Source organism: Alligator mississippiensis, chromosome 8, assembly GCF_030867095.1.
Source record: "Alligator mississippiensis isolate rAllMis1 chromosome 8, rAllMis1, whole genome shotgun sequence".
In the NCBI taxonomy this organism is placed as follows: Eukaryota; Metazoa; Chordata; order Crocodylia; family Alligatoridae; genus Alligator; species Alligator mississippiensis.
In genome coordinates, this window is record NC_081831.1 from 73,940,039 (window position 1) to 73,953,453 (window position 13,415).

General features: G+C 44.2%; 2 protein-coding genes across 4 annotated transcripts in view; both read left to right on the forward strand.

Annotated features, from left to right (window-relative positions):
- The window catches only part of RNF128 (ring finger protein 128), a 59,910-nt gene extending 57,199 nt beyond the window's left edge, over window positions 1-2,711 (forward strand). For both annotated transcript variants that reach the window (XM_059732862.1, XM_014600851.3), the window contains exon 7: window positions 1,163-2,711. In XM_059732862.1, the coding sequence (XP_059588845.1) occupies window positions 1,163-1,290 (128 nt within the window). In that variant the 3' untranslated portion in view covers window positions 1,291-2,711. The remainder of the gene's footprint in view (window positions 1-1,162) is intronic.
- Window positions 2,712-12,944: 10,233 nt separating this feature from the next.
- Window positions 12,945-13,415, forward strand: part of TBC1D8B (TBC1 domain family member 8B) — a 56,330-nt gene continuing 55,859 nt past the window's right edge. For both annotated transcript variants that reach the window (XM_014601123.3, XM_006275481.4), the window contains exon 1: window positions 12,945-13,120. In XM_014601123.3, coding sequence (XP_014456609.1) covers window positions 12,991-13,120 — 130 coding nt within the window. In that variant the 5' untranslated portion in view covers window positions 12,945-12,990. The remainder of the gene's footprint in view (window positions 13,121-13,415) is intronic.

The following is a 13,415-nucleotide window of genomic DNA, read 5'->3' on the forward strand; positions in this document are numbered from 1 at the left end:
ATAAATAAATAAATCAATATACCCCCTCCTGCCCCACCCAAAAAAACAAACCACTTGTGGCAGTGTAATGGAGAGCGGTTCTGAGAGAATCATTCAGAAGAAATGGCATTTGCTGCCACCTGTTGGAGCATTTTGCTCTGGAAAGCACAGGTGGGTGTTTACATTTGGGTGCTTTTCACTCAAACGTGCAAACAGATCTTTCCAGGTAGGCCAGCTGTCAGCCCTCAGACATTTTTCATGCTGAACCCCTGTAGCCAAACATACACCACTTCCACGTGTACATCATTTTTTTTTTTTCTTTTAACAAGCTCGGCTGTTGTTCTGTCTTTGCCACTCTGGTCTTCAAGTGCCTTTCCCTCTTGCATGGCTCTGTCTAGTGTATGGTAGCGTCATTCTGGTTGACTACTGCTACCTTCTTGCTAAGCTTCTTGTCTATTCTGCTATGTCTTTGTCTTCCTCCTATATAATCTGGAGCTCTCTCGTCTGGGATGTTCATGCCAAACTCTAGTTGTCACCTTCTGGACACCAAAAATGAGGAAGTAAGGAGGTGGCCATCGTCTTCACTAGCTCCTAGTAACTTTCCAGGTGCAATTCAGAGTGCTGGTTTAGACCTCCTAAGGCCCTAAACAGACTGGGCCCTAAGGTTCTGCCTTCTCCTTACTCCCTATTGTGATCCCTGAGGTCAGCCAAGAGCACCTTCCTGTGAGTATCAATAGGCCAAATCCATTTGTGTGACAGACCGTTCTCAGCAACGCTCCTCAGGTCTGGAACTCCCTTCCCCTCAAAATTTACCAGAGCCTGGGCCTGGACCGCTTTCGGGGGCATTGTAACGCCTTCCAATTTGTGCAGGCATTCATCAAACAAAGCTTGAGACATTGTTAGGGGGTCTCAGGCTAATACTCTAGTTCCCATTGAAGTTATTTTGTCACTTTCTGTTAGAAATCTTCTGTTCTCTTATTGTAAGCTGCTTTGAGCCTCTGTTGGAAAGGGTGGCATGGAGATCAAATGAATAAATGAACCTGAAAGGTCTTGGACTTCATGTGTAGGGAGCTCACTGATCAAGCGAGGGTGAGAACTTGAGGCCTTACGCATGCTTTGGGGTAACAGTAACTCTTAAGAATTTATTTCTTTTTGATTGTTGACTCTTTCTTTCTCCTGAAAGATGGCAACCATGATGACCTGCATCTCGTCAACAGCGATTCCCAATCTCCAGCAGTGGATGTCCTCCCACACCTCGATAACCCCAGCTTTGAAGAAGATGAAACACGTGATCATGAAATCAGGTCCTAAACATCCATCCAGCAACACAGCTGGAACCCTCTGTAACAAACTGCCGGCCATGGTCACGATACATCAGACATCCCAGCAAAATGGTGGACTACCACTGCAGCAATGTTACCTTGGAAATATCGGGAAGAACTAGGAGAGGGTTTTTGTTTGTTTGTTTATTTTTTAACAGCTCATAATTATGTGGTTTGGAATGCTTAACCTTCTGTTCGTTTCAACGTTTTTATGTTCCACATGGACCTTAGTTCTAGTGTTCCTCACACAAGCTGTTTCAAGGGAATATATGAAGAAAATAGTTATTTTAACACTAAACCAAACCTGCCTAACATGGCCATGCTATTACAGAGCAAAATGTCTGTTCAGGTTTTGAAAACCAATGTTGTTTCTGTAAAATAAGGAGAAGATTGTCTCATCCTGTAGGAGCTGTTTCTTCTGGGAATTGTTTGTTTTGTTTTTTGAGGTTCTTGGCTTCTAGATTTAGTTTAAAAAATAGAATTTTATTACAACCAAATCAGTTTTGATCTAGATAACTACTTGTTTAAACTGATGCAAATGTCCGTCTTAAAGCAATGTCAATAATACCGATGAACTAAATTTAAGAGGACAAAATATAAGGTAATGTCTGTCAGTGTGTTTTGCCTGTAATATCTTTTGGAATATATTTAACCTAGTGGAGATGAAAGGTAAAGATTCTAATCCATCTGAGACGCATTCCTAAAAATGCTTCAAGGGCTTCAAATGACCAGTTGCATCTGATTTGCATAACATTGTAAAGGGAACAAGTCTGGCTTTTTTTCTAGGTCGTAAAATAGTGTAAGCAGAGTCTGAAAACTACCGCTGGGTCCAAGAGTTGTTTCCATAGCTTCAGCACCAGCAATGTTTGCTAGTCCTGGTTTGGAGGAAGTCTGAAATCTGAAGTCTGTCCACTGAGATTGAAGGTCCACTGAAAGTGACCCAATAAAATAACATAAGGCAACAGCTGGAAAAGGACATAAGGGGTGCTTAGTCTAGCAAGCTGGTTAAAATTGCAGTGACGACTGATGTGCTGTAAACAGATAGAAATGTATTTCTGGTAAAGCTTTCTAACATTTGTGGGGAGCTGGACTAGGGTGTTTGGGTGGAACACGGTGCCTTAATTCAAAGTCTAGAGCCTTGTCCACCAAAGTTAACTAAATGCATCTTAAAAATGCACTTTATTTGTATTTTGTTGTAATTTGTGGTGGTGTTTCTGATGTCAGTGCTAGTAGAACTTACTCTCAAGAACAGCAATAATAATGTACTACTTTCATTTGTTGAATCTACTGGGAGAAAACGATGCATTTTTTCCTATTTCTGTGCAGTGTAATTTAAAAATGTTGTAAATAATTCATGATTTGTACTGAATTCCTTTGAATATGAAATGTAAATAAAACTATATTCTACTGGCTTGTCTATGACTTATTTTGATGACAAAAGTTTTATGTAAAATCTCTTGGAGGGGCAACTACCTTCAAGTGCTTTTTTTCCCCCTGTTCATATATCAAAACTTGTTTGGGGTTTTTTTTCCCTCTAAACCTCTGGGATAAAGACCAAGAAGACTCTAATACTTGTACCATTAATGGATAGTGCTTTCTAAATTGTCGACACCATGGTTAAATAGATTTGTTGCAGTTGTAGGAGGACTTGGAGGCTTATGGGCACGTCTACACGTGCTCTGGTGGGGGGGCAGCACTCTAATTAGAGTGGCTCTGAGAGCCGCTCCAATTAAAACGCCGCTACATCTCGCGTATCAGCGTCCCGTTAGAGCTTTAGTTCAACCCCCTGCTGCCATTTTTAAGCATAGGGATGCTGATGCATGAGACACAGGAGGCTGCTGGAGCGCAGTAATTGCCATGCTCTGGCAGACTCAATTAATCGAGTCTGCTCTGATGCACTCCTGTATAGGTACCCTATATGCTATGCTACAAGTGCAACCCCAAAAAAGCTTTGCGTTCCCAGTAAGCCGTAAGAAGTGGGCAAAGGGGGCACTGAGAGAGAATAAATAGCAGTCGGGTGAGACAACATGCAGAACCTACATCCTGTTTTGTCAACTGGATACAATAAAACCTATGTAACAGCTGACCACTTTATGCGCACATCAGAACACGTATTTTAAAGTTGTGTTTTGTAGGGTAACATGTCCTTGTGTTTGGAATTTTATCGAAAGCCACAAAGCAGCACAAAGGAAATGAGCAATCTAAACTGGTCTTTCTAGAGTAAGAACATCTTGACCTGGTGATAAGATACAATGAAAGGCAGCTCAGATCTGACACTGCTGTCATGTGGCAAAGCAAAAGTGAGGTGGCTTTGCAGTGTTAACTTGGTGAATTGAACTATTTATCCATGTTGCTGCATGCTGTGGAGTAGAATTCCCCATGGATATTTAAGTGTCTGTAAATCTGAGCATAGCTCTGATTTTGTTTTGTTTTTATCCTTAACTCAGACTAGCGTGATAACAGCCAGTGGATATAGCTATCCAGCTGGGCAGCACTTGCAGAAATGCTCTCCATACCGCTGTTTGATTCAGTTTTTGCTTCAAGTCGGGCTGCTTGCTCATACTGGAGAAAATGAGTGGAATCCAATTCTTTAATGGCCAGACACAGGTTCAAGATAATGGTGATTCTTTCTAAAGAATGACTAAGACCTGGATATGGGAGCAGACAGTTGTTTGCAAGCTACCAGGTTCCTAGGAACCTAATTGGTATTGGTTTGTATAGGTATATGTGCAAACTGCCATGCAGCAGACCTTGTGGATGCTCTCTTATTCCTGGATTTGGTCCCATGTGAGTAGATACCAAAAACTTCCATTAGCTTCAACTGGAGAACGATCTGTCCCAAACTGATGAATCAAGCCACCTTTTTAAAGTTTCATTTATAGTGGGGCATGTTGCTGTTTTATGCTTCCAGTCCTGCTCCTATGACATGGAAATGGGTGATCCCTCAAATGTAAAGGCAGAAGATGGCACAAACTTTCTGCAATTCTCTGAAATACTGTAAAGCCATTAGTCTTTTGCTTAACGTTGTCGTTGTTCCTGCTAATACCAAAGGGTATTAGGGTCTCATAGGCTGTGCATATCTGGAAAATATTCCACTCTACCATTGTGCAAAACCTATATAGAAAACCTAGCCAACTTAATTTTTCTCCAGATAGCAGAACACAAGATATACTTGCTAAGTGCCTAATACACTTAGCACAATTAATATTTTTTTTATACAAAATGTTTTAAGAGGCTGATTATTTTGCTGAGGCATAATAAATGAAAGAATAGGTGTAGCTTGCACGTATCTCCAGTTGGTGGGGAATATTTTTTGTTGAGAAATTGGTGTACACACACAATTGAGAGGCGGTTGTGTAACCTTGCTCTTTTTAGTTCCTCACATCGTTAGATGTTGTAGTATTACTCTTGCATTAACATAATTGCATGTGCTAGGCTATTTCTAAATACTGGCTACCTACATTCTCTGTGGAAGTGAAAACCTGGCTTTCCCCGCAGCTCACATTTTCCATCCTTGCAAGAATTCATCCGTGTCCTTGATACCTATTTTGAAACTTTCTGTTCAGGGTTTCCCCCCTATTTCATTTTACTGGCATTCAAAGAGTAATTGGGTTCCTTGCATAAAGTTATCCTGGCTTTAAGGGAATTATTCTGTAGCAAAAGTTGAAAATTCAAAACTTGAAGCAATGTTAAAGTTTCATGCCACAGAAGTATACCCCGTGCATTTGGGGTTCTTTCCATCACCATGGGATTGTGTAAACCACTTGCACAACTTTTTATAGGTCTGAACTTGTCCGCATCGTAGCCATAAATACACCAGCACAATGGAGTCTGATTCACAAGCAACAATTGGAGTTGCTAACTCATTCAGAGCAAAGGTTGTTCTTGTTGGGGAAAAAAAACAAAACCATTACCGTTCTTATCTCTGGGGCTTGGCCTCCTCCTGCCGTAAAACAGGAGCCGACACATTCCTGAAAGGCTGTGCCAGGCTTATCTTTTGGCAGTTGATTCAGTTTCTATATGTTGCATACTTACAAAGATCCTAATCCTAAACTTGAAGCAGGGAATACAGCGGTGCTTGCAAGCGGTATCGGTAGATTACTGATGACCTTAGGACAGCATTGAGGTTACAATGGAGTAATATATATATTTCTACTATTATGCTCATGGAGAGGAATAAACTTCCTTAAAGGCGAGTCTTGCAAGTGGCTTAATCGTGCTGTTGTAGTTCTCTCCCCCCGGGGAAACGGATCGAGGGACTTGAGTCAAGTGTTTCAGGTCTTTGTAGGAAAGAGACTCAAAGATTGCAGCTCAACAAAAGTGCAGAAAAGTAGGTAGAGATGGGAACTAGCAGGTAGCTGTGTGGTGGTGGTTTTGTTTTTGTAACCCAGGCTTTACGATAGTTGGGAGTGTGAGTCCTCCTGGAGAGGATGTGTTTATTTTGATGGAAATTCCCCTTCGTATCTATAACATCATAGCTAAAGCAACAGGATTTTCCTCCACATAGATAGGGCTTGTGTTTAAAATGACATGAAAATATAGACAGTGTGAAGGGCTCCCTTCTTTAGTCTGGAGTCTTCTTGTGCAGGAAGAAAACAAGGAATTTCTGGTATTACAGAACTGCGGTCTGGGGGTCTGCAGTTCTCCATATGACTTCCTGCCACTTCAAACGTTGGTGCCAGGTACATATTGCAGCTCTGAATCTCAATTGCGTAGCTTCAGCTTTGCTGACTTACCAGCTGAGAAGTTGGCCCTACCTTTCTTTCTCCAGGACTCAATGGCACTGTCCCCTCTTGCATGCATGCACACACCTGGGGGAGAAATAAGCCATTCTGCTTCTGCTGAAAGATGCAAAGACTAGTAACCACCACCCCGCTTTTTTGGTTATTTGGTTTCAATGGGTGTGTCTACCCATGCAGATTTAAGCTGCTTTAGCTTAATTTAAGGTGCATTAAGGGCATGTGTCTACACATGTGTGCCCTTAATGCACCTTAGAAATGGCAATTTTAGGCTATTTGTGTCTAAATTTGATACCTGCAAAAGCAGGTATTAAATTTGGGCACGAATAGCTAAAGCGCATTAATGCACAGATAGATGCGTTAAAGCACATTAACGCTGCATATGGACTGAGTTGGCACTAACTTTAGTCTCACGTCAATCCGCGCACACAGCATTAATGCACTTTAACGCGTGCACGTGCAGACGTAAGCCTGAATTGCACTAATGCACATTAAATTTAGGCGCGCCTAAATGCATGTCTAGACATGCACAATGATAAGCTTGCTAGCTTCAGTTGGGCACTTATAGAATAAGCCGGGGTCTAGTTTGGGAGCTGTGAAAGCACTTAAACCCACTTCAGGTTGACAATATTTTAGATCCTCCACGCTGGGTGCTAAAATTGTGAATTGTGATGTAATTTCAAAAGCATTCCCTTGTGTCACTCAGAGAAGCCAGCACCAATTAATGTAAAAACCAGGGTTGTGGATTATACTTGAAGGAAACAATCCACCATTGTTTTAAAGATACTCTAGCAATATGAGGCTCGACTGCATCAAAGAAATGTTTATTTTTTAATATGGAATGCATTGATTAGAAGATACAACTCTGTGCTGATTGAGAGATAATTAAAGTATCTATAAATACATTCACCAAAGATGATAGAGCAGCTCTGTGCATTTTAATAGACTTCAGTTATGAATCTACCTCCCAAGTAAATGTGAAGGAGAAACATCCTAGACCTTCACTACAAGAAAAATGACAGCAAAGGGAAGCATTACCTACTGCTGCTTGCACAAGTAAGTCTACATTTTTTCAGACAATAAAAAAATGGTACTGATTCATAGTCTTGCATAGAAAAGAGTTCTGATACTTAAGAAAGCAGAACACGGAGTCAGGCTTCAAAGAGGAAGTGCAAAGAACTGATGTCTGCAAGAGAAAGTAACCAACATTGGTGTCTTGGCTAAATACCAGTAGAGAGAAGTTCATTCAGCTTGCCTAAAATGTCCTGCAAACATTTAATGGAATCTATTTTGGTCTTGTAGTCTGCATATCTGCTCTCTGAGGGCTTGCCCTGTGCATTTGTATTGCTGTAGTTATACTGCTAAAGCTTTGCCTGTCCCCCACTAGGATGTGCACTATTAGAATAACAGTGTCACAGATAGAATGATATGGCATAATTAAAGTGGTATAATTAAGCCATTTAATTTGTGCTGGTAAAATTCCATGTTAGAAAGCAGGGACCTCTCAAAAGTCCATGTAGACATGGCTACAGAGGACTGTCATCTTCTTCAGGGCCCGGTCATGTTCCTGTCAGGCCCCTGAACTCTGAAGCTAGATCATTATTCTTCTTTTCCACATACCCCCGTGCCCTGAGGCCACAGCTTTTCAAACTAAAGATTGTGGTGCTGGTTACAACAGGGCCATGTCTACAGCAGATGTATTGCTTCGACTCATCATGCCTACTACACAGGTGCCTTGTTAAGCTTGCTTTTGCGTACGAGGAAGAACCAGGAGGAAGTATGTGGCCTGAGTTCTCCTCCTCCAGACGTGATTTATTCCCATGGTAAGGAATTGGGGTAGCATGCCATTGCTGTCGCACACTACACATCAGTGCAGCACGATGGCTTCAACACGAGAATGCTTGTGCAGGCAGGCGGTAGTTTCTGAGTGAGCTGTAGACAGCCTGGTGGGGAAGAGGAGCCTAGATTTCAGCTGACCTGCTAATATGTTAAAACTACATAAGTTATCTGGTCTTCACTGCCATTTTCTTTTTGCAGCAAGCATAGCAATGCTCCTGCTACGTGATCCTACAGACCCTTACTGTACATGGTATCTTACATCATTCAGCTCGCCCCATTTCAAACCTTCTGTTAGGGTTAAACATCTCCAATTCGGCATCCAGTCTGATACTCTGGGATAAGACACAGGCCCCTCTTCTTGAAAGAGAAGCTAGAGTTAGGTCATTACCACCCAAAATGTTCTGTGAGTGTTTGGCAGGATTTTGCCTATCCTTTGCTCGTACCCCTAAGTCCCCTACTGAAAAGTTTACTGGCAGGCAAAATCTTGGAAACAGTTACATTAAAGAAGGTGCACACTGGAAAGTATTAGCAGAAAGTGGGGTCTTCATAGGTCATAATGAGTATTAGTGATGAAGATGGGTTTGGAGGAGTGAAACTTCTAAAAGAAAACAAACAGTAAAAATCAAGGAGCATGGGGCTATGTGACCATTCAAAACATTTGCACTGATTACTTTGAAAGCCAGAGCCCAAATATTTGCTAGTTTATTTGGTGGATTATGCAAGACAAACAGTCAGCAAGGAGACATTACAATCTGTTCTGTGACAAGTTCCAAGGAAGTAGAGAGAGAATTAATTGATAAGTGATGTCATTGCAAGCTAACTAGATGCATCAAGCTCTTCTGCCGGAGCTAAAACAGTGATGATTGCACATCAAGCATGTAACCAGAAATACAGGGCTATTATTTTCACAACCAAGCCCCAGTGTCTAGCACACCAAATTCTTCACTCAAGTTCCTTTCTCAGCTTTGACTGTTTTGGCGGTGGGTGCAGATCATGTATCCAGTCTGCCTCTCAGGTTAGACATGCCCTCAAATGCAAGGTGTTTTTCATCAGGTCTAGCTTTATCCCAACCAGGCACTTGGTCCAAAAGAAGATATTACCCACAAAAATCTTTGCCTCTTGCATAATTCCTAGGCCACCAGAGCTGCAACATCACTCCAACACTGCCAGTGTCTCTCAGAGGCATTATGAGGTTTAATCTTAGAGATTATTATGATGGGTCAACATTTTTGCAATAGTTTGGGTTAAAACTTGAAATTTAATTAATCAAAATTCTAAAATCAATTTTTAAAACTCTCAAATAAATTTTTACAAGAAAACTTTTTTTTGCATTTTAATCTTGACTATTATTCTGACCTTTCCTTCACTGGAATGCTAACATATGCGGAATAAAAAATACTATTTTATAATTAACCATCCTAATTAATGCTCATATAACTTTTTTTTATATTTAGAGAGAAATGAACTGTGTATGTGCATGTGTGATGTTCGTTCCCTTTTATTTCTACCTTCCACTTCACTTCCCTGTCTTCCCTGTCTGAGTGTCTTAAATAGTATATTGACCTGCAGGTTCAGCTATCTATAAGGTCATTTGAATGGTGCACTGCATGTATATCAGGCACTGATGCTATTTAGTAAACTAAATACATATACATATGTATAGCATATGTAACCGTTGTTGCTTGTGTGTGCGTACACAAATAAAATAGCCTGAGCAGGATGCATATATCCTAAAAAAAATAATAAAAAACCCAAGTTAGGTATATTATTGGTCCCTCCTACGTGTGTTGGGTTTGTTCCCTTTTCTTTTATTTCTACCATCCTGTTTATTTCCCATTTAAGTATCTTAAATACTATATTGACCTGGAAGTACAGCTCTTTCAGTTATCTATAAGGTCATCTTAATGGTGCACTGCATATAAATCAGTGGATACTATGGATACTATCCATTATTATTGGGTAGCATATGTCATCAGGGCCAGATGCTTTGTTGCTCATCTGTCTTATTGACTGGTGGACTTCTTCAGAGGTTGGTGGACTGGCAAGTGCTTCCCTTACTGGATGGTACGGGGTGGGTTTGCTGGTTACATCAGTCACCATTGATTCTCTGTTCAGGAGCTTTTGGTAGTGCTCCTTCCAGTGGTTTTTGATGGACTTGTCTTTGAGGAGTGTACTGCTATCTTCAGATCTAAGCAGGGTGAGTCTGTAAGAGCTTGGTCCATACACAGCCGAGATTGCACTGAAGAAGCTCTGTACGTCATGATTGTCAACCAAAAATTGCTGGATTTCTTTTGCTTTCTCTTCCCACCATTTCTTTTTGATTTCTTGAATCTTCTTCTGAGCTTCAGCTTTAAGTCATTGAAAAGTTACCTGCTGCTCACTGGACGTAGGAGGGTTTTGCATCACAGAAAGCTTTACTCTTCCGACCAAGACAGGCTTTGATTTCAGCACTGTTTTCATCAAACCAGTCCTGATGATGTTGGATGATAAAGCCAATTGATTCCATGCAAGCCTCATGGATGGCCTCTTTTAGAGCTTGCCAATCTTCCTCAACATAAGTGTTATCATTTTTAATCCTAAAATTGGTGACTTCCTTGCTGAGATATGTTTGAAGGGCTTTGCGGTGTCTAGGGGTCTGAAGGCATTTGATGTTGTACTGTCTTCAAACTGATTTGGATTGCTTTCGATGTTTCAGTGCAACCCTAATGGACACGACTGATCTCACTAAGTGATGACTGGTCCAGCAGCCATCGGCTCCTCCCAGAACATGCATGATAAAAACATCTTTTAGGTCACATGCTCTTACGATGACATAGTTGAGGAGGTGCCATTTTTCAGGCAGGGGGGTTGCCATGTTGTCTTGTACCTGTCACGTTGTCGGAAGTGATGACAGGGTCATGCTCTGCACGTTTATTAAGTAAGAGGATAATGTTGAAATTGGCCTTGCCCACTCCTTGTTTCCTAATGGTGCCCCTCCACATGTTAAAATCCTAGCCAACTCTCACATTTAAATCTCAAAGGAGGATGATCTTCTCCTCTTTCAGGATGATAGTCAGGATTTCATCAAGGTCAGCATGAAACTTTTCTTTCCGTTCTTCCTCGGCATCGAGTGTTGGGACGCATGCAAACAAATTAGTCAGTTGGAGGCAGAGACTCGTGAGGTGCTCGTTAATGCCAATGCGATTTGGTCATTCATCTAACAGCCCAGTTCTTAATGGAAAAACCAACACTGTGTATTTATTTGCCTGGTCTTTGCAAGCCTCCTTTTCCAGAAGAATGCAAGTCTCCTTGCTGATACAAATGCCAGTGTCCTTGCCACCGCCATGCCACTGCCGCCGTGCCCCACAGTCTCCGGGGGCATGCGCCGTTCATTCATCAACACCACAACTTGGGACAAACTAGGTTGGGACAGGGCTACCTGGCACCGTCTTGTGAGAGAAGGTGCATCTTCCTTGGAGGAAAACTGTCTCGCCCTGGATGCAGAAAAACGACAGAAACAGAAGGAAAGGAAACAAGGCTGAGAAATGTTTGCCAGAGAGTCTGCAGCTCTAGGAGCCACCTTAGCCGGCAACACCCTCGTTTACAACCCTCCACTAGAGCCCTGGGCGCGATCGTCCTCCACCAGGGACGCCAGGGTAGCAGAGGTAGCCTTGTCCCTCCACTGCCATTGCTACGCAGCCACGTTCACCCCTCCCCCAACACACACAGGTGTACACGTGTATGTCTTCATCTAGGCTGCCGTTCATGCACACCCCCCCATACAGGTGTACACGTGTGCATGTCTCCATCTAGACTGCCGTTGATGCACACCGCCCACACACAGGCGTACACAGGTATGTCTCCATCTAGACTGCTGTTGGTACACCCCCCCACACACAGGCGTACATGCACGTATGTCTCCATCTAGACTGCCGTTGATGCATACCCCCACACACAGGTGTACACACGTGTATGTCTCCATCTAGACTACCATTGATGCACACCCCCCCCACACAGGTGTACACACGTGTACGTCTTCATCTAGACTACCGTTGATGCACACCCCCCCCCACACACAGGCGTATACGTGTACGTCTTCATCTAGACTGCCGTTGATGCACACCCCCCACACACAGGCATACACGTGTGTATGTCTCCATCTTGACTGCCATTGGTACATTCCCCCCCACACAGGCATACATGCATGTATATCTCCACCTAGACTGCCGTTGATGTACACCCCCCCCACACAGGTGTACACGCGTGTATGTCTCCATCTAGACTGCCGTTGATGCACACCCCCCACACACAGGTGTACACGCGTGTATGTCTCCATCTAGACTGCCATTGATGCACACCCCCCCCACACAGGTGTACACGTGTGTATGTCTCCATCTTGACTGCTGTTGATGCACACCCCCCACACACAGGCGTACACGTGTATAGATCATCTAAACTGTCTTTGATGCACACCGCCACACACATTTGTACACTTGTGTATGTCTCCATCTAGACTCTTTGATAAACCCCCCCACACATGTATATATCTTCATCTAAACTGTCTTGATGCACACCGCCATACACTTGTGTATGTCTGTCTAGACTGCCGCTGATGCACACCCCCACACACACATTTGCACACTTGCGTATGTCTCCATCTAGACTGCCGTTGATGCACCCCCACACACACATTTGTACAAACGCGTGTATCTCCATCTAGACTGCCTTGGATACACTTCCCACACATTTTGTACACTTGTGTATATCTCCATGTAGACTGTCGTTGATACACGCTCCCCCCCCACACACACACCCTTGTACACACGTGCATGTCTGTATCGACAGTGCGCGCACAGCTATACACGTCTATCTGCGTGTACAGCTGTGTCTCTCTATCTCCATATGCTTTTCTTTTCATTTACAGTCGTTACATTTCTGTGACACCCACAAGCGAGGGGGGAGGGGGGGGGACGGTTGTGCGCCCGTTGGGGGCTGGCGGCCGTTGGGGCGGCGCGGGGGCCGCCGGGAGCGGCGGGGGGCGGGGCCGCGGGCGGCGGACTGCAAGTCCCGGCAGGCTTTGCGGCGGGCTGCGGACGTGGGCGCGCGGCAGGGCATGGGCGGCCGCCGCCAGGATGTGGCTGAAGCCGGAGGAGGTGCTGCTGAAGAACGCGCTGAAGCTGTGGGTGCTGGAGCGCTCCAACCGCTACTTCGTGCTGCAGCGCCGCCGCGGCTACGGCCAGGAGGGCGGCGGCGGCCTGGCGGGTCAGCGCCACCACACCCGCCGCGGGGCAGGGGGCGGGGCTTCCGAGGGAGGGGCAGGGGGCGGGGCTTCTCAGAGGTGGGCGCTGGGTGCTGCCTCTCCACATGCAGAGGATGAAGCTTTGGGGGTGCCAAGTGGGGGGGGGGGCTCTGGAGACCCCCCGGTGGGAGCGTGGGTGTGCAGAGGGGGTGGGCACGGCATGGCGGGCGCCCCCGCAGAGTTGCCTCTCCGCTGGTGGTTTGTGGCCCTCCCAGCAGGTCCTGCTGGTGATCCAGGTCGGGGTTTGTCAACTGGTGG